General features: G+C 38.6%; 1 protein-coding gene across 1 annotated transcript in view; it reads left to right on the forward strand.

Annotated features, from left to right (window-relative positions):
• Positions 1–1,268: 1,268 nt before the first annotated feature.
• ajap1 (adherens junctions associated protein 1) overlaps positions 1,269–12,118 on the forward strand; it is a gene marked incomplete at both ends in the record, with an annotated part of 48,129 nt that continues 37,279 nt past the window's right edge. The window contains one exon of the mRNA XM_081348968.1: positions 1,269–1,297. Within this exon, the coding sequence (XP_081205094.1) occupies positions 1,269–1,297 (29 nt within the window). The remainder of the gene's footprint in view (positions 1,298–12,118) is intronic.

Raw genomic sequence — 12,118 nt, forward strand, 5'->3', positions numbered from 1 at the left:
CTCTTTCTTCTTCTTCTTCTTCTTATATGGAGTGGAAGATCAATCATCTTAACAACAAAAAAGAGTTTCTATGTTACACAAGGAAGAAAAATGTAGCATTACACTCTCATGTAATTTCCAGGATATGGCTCTGTTGCTTCAGTAAACCCACCTGACACTGTATTAACCTTGAGATGAGAAACTGATCTCCCCCTTAGTGGAAACTATGTACTGTACTGGTTGAGCTTTTCATAGCCCATATGCAGACTGATTTATCTCTGCAAGCAAAGATTGGGATAGAATTGAGTTCGGATGAACTCCTCTGAGGGGAAAAAGGGGAAGGATGTCTAAAATGTTACATATTTTACTTTAAAATGACGTCACAGGTTTGTCAGCTAAAGCAGGACTGGCAGGTTGTTAGTCAGACGGAGGAGGAAAGGAGAGAGAGTATGTGAGAGAGAGAGAGAGAGAGAGAGAGAGAGAGAGAGAGAGAGAGAGAGGGTGGATAGCGCGCGCAGTGGTGATAACACTATCTGTCTATCTACCAAATGACGAGCGTTGCTTTCACGCGCTCTACTCATCACGCGCGTCCGTGAAGTGGTGTTTCATTCCTCACTCTTGTTTTTTCCCCCCCGCATCACCAATTTATTTGGGCTCTAGGAAGATTGCGCGAACTATCGAAGATCTTCTACAGCCGATGAATGACATGCTTTTGCGCCACGGAAATCTCAATGTTTTGTCTTGTCGTTTTTTGCCTGCACTCGGTCTCATAATGACAATGTAGAAAAAGTGCGCGGTGACCGCGAGCGCAGCGCACGGGCGATGTTGACGCCGTCACCTTGCCGCCTGGTTCCCATCGCTTCTTGACTTTTTTTCTCCAGTGGAGTATAATCTAGATGAACTTGCGAATGTAAAAGAAGGCGGCTATTGAGAAGCAACTGAACCGTCCAGCTGCCCACGCTGTCGCTGGGTCGCTCTGCACGTCCGTGCGCACTTCTGAGGAGAAAACAGCGAGCAACTAAAAAAGGGGACAAGACGCGTCCTTGTTTTTTGTTTGTTTGTTTTTTTGGTGAATATTTCGCACAGTCCTCGTTTGGTGCGCTCTGGAGAGACGTGGAGCTATTTCAAGCGTTCTGTTTCTCGGATATAACATTAGAATGCTAGCATCCATAACATTTGGAGTAAGGTGTCTAACTTAAGGTGACCATTACGCTTGAGCGTCGACGTTTGTTGGAACGCATAAATGGACGAATACCAGAAGGACTGATTCGGAATTGTTGTCTGGAAAAATGTGGCTGAAACGGTGTGTCACACGCAGGTAATAAATATCCCTTTTGAGATCTCTCAGCTAAAGGCTGAATGCAATAAACGCCCATTGCCAAAATCCTGTCATCTGTGAAGAGTTTTGTGGCAAGTTGATGCGCGTCATGCTGTTTTCACTCAACTTGTTTTTAATGTGATGTCTTACTTAAACCTCACAGCTTTGCTTTGTTATTATTCCTTTGGAAACCTTTTAAGTGATGCTGGTTTTTATGAATAACCAGAGGGCTCGTAATTAACAAGATTGCAATCGAGTTGAAGTTATTCACACAGCTCTCGCTAGGGGCCGCCAAATAACCGCCATTCAATACCAAAGACTTGACGCGCGCAAATTAGGTCGAGTATCAGCTAAACACACCCTCACATACCACAGTATACCATGCCAGAATAACATTTTCTGTGTGGTAAAGACACTTATGCAATTTTATGAATCACATCTCTCACTGTTTGTGTGACATTTTGATCATAGGGTTCAAATGGTGTGCAATTTGCCATTGAAAAGTCAAGTTGAGTCAGAATCATAAGAGCTGTAATGACCAGGGGTTTATTTATGGTTAACAGGAGTTCTTAGAACTTATATGGCAAGAGTAGGATTAACTCAGACATGCATGCAACACATCTTTATTATACATTCTGCATGGACAAAAAGTCAGCCAAATGTTAAGTAATACACTATGCTCGTGAATTACAGCAGCCCATGCATATAAGAGCCACAAAAAGGAAGCACTTTTCATTGAAATGTTCATTACTCCAGTCTAAATAGTTTCCTAGCACTTAGGAACCCCATTCCAAAGATGATGAAAACGGCACAGTTCGGTTATTCAAAGTGGCAGAATTTGACTGCTGTCCTTGCCATTACATATGTTTAGCAGCTGTTCCAGAGGCATGTGGAGAGCATGTTTAAGGTGGGAATGATGATGGAGCCAGGTGAGCATCATTGTTCATTCTCTACCTGATGAATGCACCAACTTGCATTCACCGTTTCTCCAGGTGCACTCTTACCACAGTGACATACAAGAAAGTGTATTATTTTGCTGCATGTTCTGTTTAGATGAGTTCTTACTTTGTAGAGCAATGTCATACTGTCCAGACTGGTCTTCCATTCTTCAATCCAGAATGGTTAGTTGGGCTTACTCAAAAAATTGTGCAAACCCGTTGTTGTTTTATGTTCAGAGACAGAAAGTGTACAGAAACTCAAGGATCTTGGTTTTTAGTGGCTTTTCTCTGCGCTTTGTTGATTTAAAGGATCAATAATAACAGTTCAGTATGGTATGACAGTAGCAAAGAAGAAAGTTTAGAGTTTAGCAGTGTGTTACATATGGAGATAATTAGGTATGAAATTGCCGGTAAACCGGAGGAATTTATATCTGGGTGATCTTCTGTTAAAAAAAACCCAATGAAATACAACAGATGTAACCTCCCCATGCATTATATATATCCACATATTTTTTTAAATAAATTTTACAATACACAGTGGCAATATTAAGGCATGCTTTGTTGCACACCATCAAGGTCTGAGGTTGATCAGCTGTCAAAGTTATGAGACAGCGGGGAATCTCTCTATTTTGTGGTTTATAAAATTCCTCACTATCCTGAGTAAGCTGAACAGCCTTGACGAAGATTATTAGCTGCATCTCTTAATTGCTCCATCAACTGCTTTAATATCTTCACATCAAGGTTATGCATGCTCTCACGGTTCTGGCTTTCTTCCGAGAGCCTTGATTCTCCAGTGCACCTTGAGGAATTACGCTGATGTTCTCATATTAAGACAACCTGGCGGAAGGCTCCTCATAGGCAACAGACTGGGCATGTATCTCAGTGTTCAGTTAACTGACCTGGAAGCCGTATAGGGGAGTAAAGAAGAGTGACGTGGGAATGTGGGGAATGTCAGCCTGTGTACTGACCTGAGCAGCAGCTGGTTCATTACGGGCTCTGTCACTGGAAAGGATTGGCTTGTTTTTTTTTGCTTCGACACGAGCCGGTGGGTAAATTTCATTTTTTTGAAATGTTTAAACGACTCAATTTGATCATATTTTTACATTTTCTTCTTCTCCCTGTCAGGCGGGGCTCTTTAAGTGCACGCTGTACAGCCGTCAATGTCTTGTATGGCAGCACACAACTATTGCATTACCATGGACACTGTAGCGTGTAATAGCATGCCACTTCTGTAATTTTTTTTTCTTCCTGGATGTAAGCTCACTCGCTCGCTCGCACACAGTAATGCATGCCTTTTTAGTGCGAGGAGTGCTTCTGCTCTTCATTTGGCACTCTTGATGGTTTGATATAATGGCAGGACGATTTGATTGCGCCCACCCCCGCTTAAACTATTATGTAACAGCGTCTTCAATGGTTCAATAAGCCAGAAACAACTCTCCATACCACAGCTAATGGCGCAAAAGTCAGTAAAGCTGAAGTTATTTTAATCAGGAGAGTTTTTAAAGGCCAGGAAAATTTGAGTCTGAAAAAAATGTCTACGATTCCACTCAGGAATAGTCACTCAAGGTTTTGACTACTTCAAAGGCATACATAAAATTGAGACACCGTGTTTAAAAAGTAGAGCTCGACAGATACTGGTTATGTAACTTTTGCCATTTCACAAGGGAAATTGCCGGCATTAGCATATGCACATTCAGAGAGTTTCTTCAAAGCCTTGATCGGAGTCAAGTAAAATATTATATAGCATCCCGTCAGATTGAAAGCATATGTTATAAATCCGAGGTAATTAACATACAGACTCTCGAGACGTGCACACTCTTAAAAATAAAGGTTATTTATTGACGTCTATAATTCCATGAAGAAACTTTAACATCTGTGGATCCTTTCCATTGCACAAAAGGTTCTTTGTAGTGGAAAAAAGTTCTTCAGATTATTTTGTTAAAAAAAAAAAAGATTCTTTCTATACAGGTTTTTTGGGTAACCGAAAATGGTCGCTGCAACACCCTTTTGTTTGGAACCTTTATTTTTTAGAGTTCAATGTTGAGTCACCATGGCAGCCGAGTGCCCTGTACCCTTCAGCACGGCCTGTCTAACAGGGCAGAGGGGGCACACCTGAACCGCACACACACACGTTTCATGTAGTGCCTTTGTTCAATCAATACCACCTCTATAAAGCCTTACATTTATCCGTCATGGCACAAGACCAGCAGTGGCTTGCTAGCCCTCCAGGGCCATGTCTCTCTCCCTCTCCTCCTTTTTCCACACATAATCTTGAAAATGAACAGTAAACACTTTAATATGAGGTTAAAAGGACTCAGAGGATTTTTCCAAATATCCAGGATGTCTAGTAATGCAGAAGTGTATGGTTTTTTTTTTAAGCTTGAATGTATGTGCACATGTTTTATTGAGACTGTGGGCCGTGTACACAGTTATGCTGAGGGATTTTAGTAATGGGTCTGTAAATGCCGGTGGCTGTTCTGGCTCTTTTATCTGCAAACTTTTAGTTTGGAAGATCCCTGCAGTACAAATGCAATGCAGATCTTTTCATCCGTAATAACAGCTGATCCTCTCCTCCAAGCCATGTTCTGTATTAGACACAGATAGAGAGTTAGGTTGTGTGTGTGTGTGTGTGTGTGTGTGTGTGTGTGTGTGTGTGTGTGTGTGTGTGTGTGTGTGTGTGTGCCTGCACATTTTTGTTGTTGTTTACTGTGTTAAAGAGCCACTTGACTGTACTTACTTGACCTACCATAACACACATACACACACACACACACACACATATAAGTCATCCAGCGTTGGACACAGTCTGTTAACGCCCATGAAGAAAAGGATAGCATGCAGGTTCCTATTTACTTTCGAGGCAGTTTAAACCAGTTTACGTTGACTCAATGTCATTGAAAAATTATGTTTACTGGATTATTTGTGCATAAACATCTGAACATCTGTTTAACAATCTGTAAAATTACATCTGATAAATATCTATTCTTTACCATTAAATAACAAAATGTGTGTGTAGATGCTGAAGAGATTCTCATATCTTTCACAAACATTTTTTTTTTTTTTTGCACAGTTCCACTTATTTTTATTTGTTTATTTGAGAGGTGATCTCCATTTCAACCAATTTAATCCGCTCAAAGGTTTCATTCTGCCATTCAGCCTAATTATTGGATTACAATTTGGATCATTCGTCAGTTTGCTGTTTGGCGTTCGCTGTAGTATTTGTTGGATCTGATCTTAGCATTGTCTTGGCATTTTGGATTTAATGGGAGTAAACAGAATGCAGAAATATGACATTTCACGATTCAGCCAAACAGTTGTCCTGGAGGAGATGCTAGTGGCATCAGTCCATTATTCATCCACTCAAGAGGAAAGAAAACCATTACATTTATTACGATCAAATTATGTCATAATTTTCCACTAATCTGTTCTTGTGAATCTGCTAGTAGCAGAGGTGGCAGCTAGCTGTAATGGCTCACAGACTTCTATTCATTCATTATCCATGGCTGGCCCTGGCTTGAATTTGAATAATATTTAATCTACTCGCACTGAGTTTTTCACTTTCACTTATGACTGGTTCAGTGGTGGATCTATGGGTGGGCCACAGCTTACCTCACCCTGTTGATTTTTTTACAATATAATTTTCTAACGTTTAACAATTCTTCAATAATTATTTTAAATGTGATTTGTTTTATCATGCATTAGAACTGTATTCTAATATTAAGTATAAGCTAATTCATCTCTTCAGTTACGCGCCAATATATGGATTCCAACAAGCAGCGTCCTTTTTATGTTATTACAAAAATGGCAAAACTGCCATCTGTGATGCATTTAAGAAAGAAACACGTCGAGACAAAGATGACAGGACGCCGTTACAACTTGCCACTTTTGTCTTTTGAAAGAGAACTAACAGATAATTAGGATTATGACAATATCAACATCTCTCTCTCCTGCTTTGTTATTAATGTGCATTGCCCCTGTAAATAAATAAACTAAACTAGCGGAATTTCCATGCGTCACGCCTGAGCCTCAACTGAAATTTCACAAACACAGCTCGTACGGGGGCTTGAGAAGGCATGTCTCAACAAGAAGACTATATTAAAAGACAATAGACAATATAAGGTCCATCATATGAGGAATACTTTTAGCTGTGTTGCTATGTGTCACAAGTAAGCAGTTAAGTAGGCAACACTGGCTATATTTACATGCAAACATTTTGTTTCAATTGAAATGAGTTCATTCCGATAGATGAATCTGAACGTAGTGTTTACATGAACGATAAATAAAGTGATCAGTTTGATGTGCGTGTTTGTCACAAGCTTCAAATCAGAATAGATTTTTTTTTTCCCTCTGTATGTGCATACTATCAAAGTCCTTTTCTGTATATAGTATTTGATTCTATTCTCTTACATTGCTTCTTTTCGTTGTTTATATATATTTCGGGTCCGGATTAGGAGACGACAAGCACATGAACAGTTATGCCGTGCTGCTTATATCAAATTGTTATTATCAAAATATAATATATTTATCAAACAGTAAAAATGGCCCTTACCGCACCCAAAATAAAGTGTCTGTGGATGAGAGAATGAAGTGAGGACTGATGGAACGTTGTTTGCTCCACATCACAATTAGTGGTAGGAGAATATTAGAAATTTTATTTAACAACAACAACTGCAGCTCGTTCCACATGTCATATGTGTGTCATTAAGCCATTTCTACATCATTGCACATGCGCAGTCCTTTCCGGTATCGGTTTTCAATCCGATCAAGTGTTTACATGTGCTCTCGATTGGATTACAAAAGGAAAAAACTACCCCTTTTCAGTCCAAATGAGCCGTCAATCCGATTACTAATGTATTATTTGGTTGCATGTGTCTCTAGAACAAGCATCTCGCTTATAATAAATCCATCCAACAAATCTGCACAGGGAGTATTTTTTGACATGACGCACCGCAACTATTTGAGGTTGTTTGCTTTGACGTGTGCATGACCTCTTTAATCTTTATCTTGGATACTTCACCTTTAAGTCATGGGCCTTTATAGTGCCATGCAGGGACCAGTCTGTCATTTTTTTTCTTCCAAAAAGAAAGGATGTGAATTATTCCAGCCCACCCACACTTTTAGATGCCCACCCATCATCCACTTTCTGCCTCTGCCAGGCCTAATTCACATTTACAATAATGTCAAAAACCTGAAAAATATTGAGGTTTAATTTTTCTATTGAAACATTTATTCTCATCGTTTTTCAGGTTTTTGACAATATTTGACAAATACATCTCAGTATTTATTTATTATGTCTGAAAATGCTGGGTGATCAATATTTAACTTCTTCAGAAAACTTTTATTATTGACTATGCAAACGATTAAGAAATGATTCAATGAAACAGACAGCGATTCAGAAAAATAAAATAAACTTGCCTAACTAAAAATCTTAGCTCTTTTTTAAGGTAGCAGTTTTCTATTTTGTTTTATACATTTTTCAGATTTTATTTTTTTATTTTATATTCCTAGGATTTTTTTCCAGTCAGCCCTATAGTTTGATTAATTGAATAAGTGAAACATTTGTCCTCAGTCTTTAAGTTTCTTTCAGGTCAATGTTTTTTTGCCTGTGATAATGATTTGCGCTCGAGTTCCCCATAACACCACATCAGAGTGCGCAGACAGGGGAACTTTAGCTTACATGCTAATTACAAGTCTCAGATAGTTTAGAAATGTAATTGGACAGTGTAATTGCTAACTATGCGTGACAGCAATATGGACACCAGGGACACATAAACTGCCACAGAGAGTTCCTGAAGCTAACTGGATGTTTTACATACACTGTGACTTATTGAGGTCAAGCAGGGATCGTTTATTTAGCGTGACGAGGCATTAATGTGCTGAAATGCCATATATCATGTTAGTCCAAACATGAGCTTCTGTTGGTATAGGAGCTATCAGAAGAGATATAAATTAATGTGCTCTGTGCACCAATGAATCCTCTGAGTCCATATCAGCTGGTGCCCAAAGAGTTGTTTGCGTAGCCATATACGTTGCACACTGAGGGTATGGATATACCAATAAAGCCATCCTTTCACATTTAATACATAGCAAACAGAGGTAAATCTGGTAGGATCAATGCACTCTGCCATGGCTTGGATTGTGTGTGTGTGTATAAATAGATTATTGGTAAAAGGATTTTGTAATGCCTCATACTCACTAAGGCTGCATTGATTTTATTAAATACTGTAAAACAACTGTTTTCTATTTGAATCTATTTTAATATCTCATTTATTCATGTGATGGCTAAAGCTGAATCTTCAGCATCATAGTCTTCAGTGTCACGTGATCCTTCAGAAATCACATTTGTGCTGATTTGGTTCTCAATTATTATCAGTTATTATTGGTGCTCAATTATTAATAAATGTTGAAAAATCAATGTTTTGCTGCTTAATATGTTTGTGGAAACTGATACATTCTGTTTAGGATTCTTTGATTAAAATAGTTTAAAAGAATAGAATATTATAGATTTATAACATACATGTCTTAACTGTCACTTTTGATCAATTTAATGCATCCTTTTTTTGCATCCAACTTTTGCATGGTACTAAATCATGGTTTCCACAAAAATATTAAGCAACTGTTTTCAACATTGATAATAGTAATAAATGTTTCCTAAACAGCAAATCAGCATATTAGAATAATTTTCTGAAGGAGCATGTGAAATAAATCAGCTTTGCCATCACAGGAATAAAGTACATTTTAAAATACATTCAAATTGTTTATACAGTTAAAATGATTTAAACACAGTATTACTGTTTTCTACTGAATTTTTATCAAATAAATGCAGACTTAATGAGCACAAGCGATTTCTTACTTGCTTTGAATTTTTTTCCAGTACCAGCATATTCAACATTTTACTCATGCAACATCAAATAAAGGATTTATAGGATATTGTTTAAATTTTTTTTTTTTTTTGATTTGCTAACATTATGAACAGTAGTACTTTGCCATTACTGGAACTAAACACTAGGCTGAAACTCATTAATTCAATGAACTTGCGTTGAAGCTTATGATGTCTCTATGGAGATTTGATTGACATCACATTTGATTGGACATGAACAGTAATGACAAAGTAGTATAACGCTTGGCAGATAGCAGTAGAGTATGACAGAGAGAAAATAGATGACTCTGCCCCAGATTCTGTCCAAGGAGCACGCAGAGTCATCTGATGGACACTTTTGAGGTAAAAATATCCAGCTCGGGGGTCAGTAAGGAGTTGCTTTGATCCAGCGGTTACTGATATTCCATATACTCAGATCCGTTAAAAGGTCTTATTACACGGCTCTGTGGAATACTTGATTCTGATTGGTCAATCACGCCATCCAGCGGGAAGTTATTCCCAGATAACAAGCGCTCCAAACAGATAACGCAGGCTCATCCGGGTCACTGAATTCAGCAGTGCTATTTGCCTGCTAGGAACGTTTGGTGAGCTAACAAAATATTAAAACTCAGTCGAATCAGTATTTACATCCAGTATCGTGGTCTCACTCTATCTTGTTTCATACAAAAACAGCTGCTGCCATTTTGTGACTATTGTTTTGTACACTGTTGGATTATGAGATACAAACAGGTACGATTTTAAAACAGTTTAATCTGAAATCAATATATCTTATCCCCATAATTATTTATGTGGCGAAATGCTGTGTAATAAGTGATATGAATGACAGTATCTCTTAAATGTCCGTTTACTTTCCAGGTTGCAACGGCTCTCTCCGCGGAAGCTTTGCTTTTAAAGACCTAATAAAATATTTAAACTCAGATCAATATTTCGTGTTTAGTTATTTACTTATGTAGCAAGTAGCCGTGTAATAAGTGGGATAATGTACATCCAGCCGGTGGTTCTCTCAAAATAACCCCCGACAGGATGATGAGGACACCGACGCGAAGCGGAGGTGGATGTTCATTATCCCTTACCTAAATGTTGATGAATCTCGCCCCTTTGAAACTTGATGCCCAGTTTGAGATGTGAGTCATGACCTTGAAACCAGACAGTATTGTAGATAAAATTCAGCTTCAGTGACGGTTTCAGACCCCCACGGCCCTCTCCACACTTTTCCATATTTGCCTTCAATGGGGAGCTTTCTGCTTAAAGATGATTCCATCAAACTGGCTTTATGCTTGGTTAACCAATTAATTTTCTACTGAAGACTTTAATATGAGGAAGATTTGAACATCCTCACTCGGGCAAAACTAAATCTTTTCTCCATAAGAAAAAGAAGACAGTGGTATTCCTTGACAGAGCTCAGTGTTTTGTTCCTGATTTGCAGTCGGCTGAGAAGTCAGGGACACACTTAACGATAGTAAGGCCGATTGTGAATGTAATTTTATACGTACGACTGAACATGCTCAAGCGCACAGAGTCACAGACTGTTGCGTTCAGTCGGTGTTCACAGTCGGTGTTTAAAATCTGCTCCAGTCGTTGGAAACAGTCTGAAAGTGTGTTAAGTTCAGTCTTAGAATGTAGTTAAGTGTATAAGTTAAATGCTTTGATATTTGAGGCATGCTTCAACAGTATGCAAGTATGACGTTGCGTTGTGCATCAGGGTTCTTGCTGTTTTTGGAATGCAAGTCAGTTTTATTTATGCCTTTTTTTCCTGCAGTTATGCAATACAGCATAGTCAACATGAATCATTTATCTATCAGATGACTGATTCTGGAATGCTACACAAAAAAATGTTTTAGATGCACTAGCATGAATTGAATATGTTTAAACTTATTTTAATAATATCAATGTATGATACCATATTACCCTAATTTACTTGTACCCGAGTTTAATATATTCAGTAAATATTTCACTTTCACTTGGTAACAAAATAAAACCTTTAATTAGTTGAGCTAGTTTAAATTCTTCATTATTCTATTATTAGATTATTTATTGAAAAAAAATATTTTACATTCTTCTTCTGACCCAAAGACTATAGAATAACACAAGATTGTAAAAAAACATAACCATAGACTGTAAAAAAAATATGGACATAGTGTCTGTGACGTCACCCGTAGGCCAAAAGTGGGCGGACCCGGCCGTCTCCATCTTGGCAGCGCATCACTCCCGGATAACAGAAAATGGGCAAAGAGGCGGGGCGTGGGTGGAGCTGAGGTGCCTGGTTGCTGAAACTACACCCGCCTAGCTCGACGTGATCAAGTTAGCTCAGTACAGTCGCAAGGGCTGTGCCAAGTGTGCGACCGCACAGGGTCTTGCGCTAAAATGACAGCTGACTTGATGATGTAAAGCCAATAGTTAAAGTTCCTGTTTTTGCCCTTTGAAATATTTTAATAGTTAAAAGACATAGCTAAAAGTGAGACTGTGTATCGTGTTGCTGTATTATTCTGCTAGTTTAAAATGTATTATGCAGTAACAATATTGCTCTGAGCGTGTGCGTGTGACTGTGATTCATGCGCATACATGTCAGTCAGCGCATCGCACGTCGAGTTCGTAGAGAGCTTTATTTAGTCCATTTTAAATTCTGATTTTGGTCACCTCTCAAATGGGTCAAACCATAGATATTACCTAAGAAGTTCAAGTAAATGCGCTAGAAATCAGCGCTCATTTAAGGATATGCATTTATTGCATGGACGGAGAAAGCACCGACACCTGCAGGATTTCATCTGACGGTAAATAAGCATAAAGTCTATCTGTTCCCTGAGAGCAACGGTACCGCAGAACGAGTGTAGCCTCTATATCTATAGACGTTTTTAATGAAAACTCCAAAAAGCAACGAAATTGTCAGACATCCATTATCTAAATTTGGACGTCCAATTTGGGTCCACTAAAGGGGTTGTTTTGTAACGCCAGGTGTTACAAGACAGTGCTGGTTGTTCCCTCGATACTTGACAACGACGGAAT

The sequence above is a fragment of the Scardinius erythrophthalmus genome (assembly GCF_964197995.2).
Source record: "Scardinius erythrophthalmus genome assembly, chromosome: 20".
NCBI classification, from domain to species: domain Eukaryota; kingdom Metazoa; phylum Chordata; class Actinopteri; order Cypriniformes; family Leuciscidae; genus Scardinius; species Scardinius erythrophthalmus.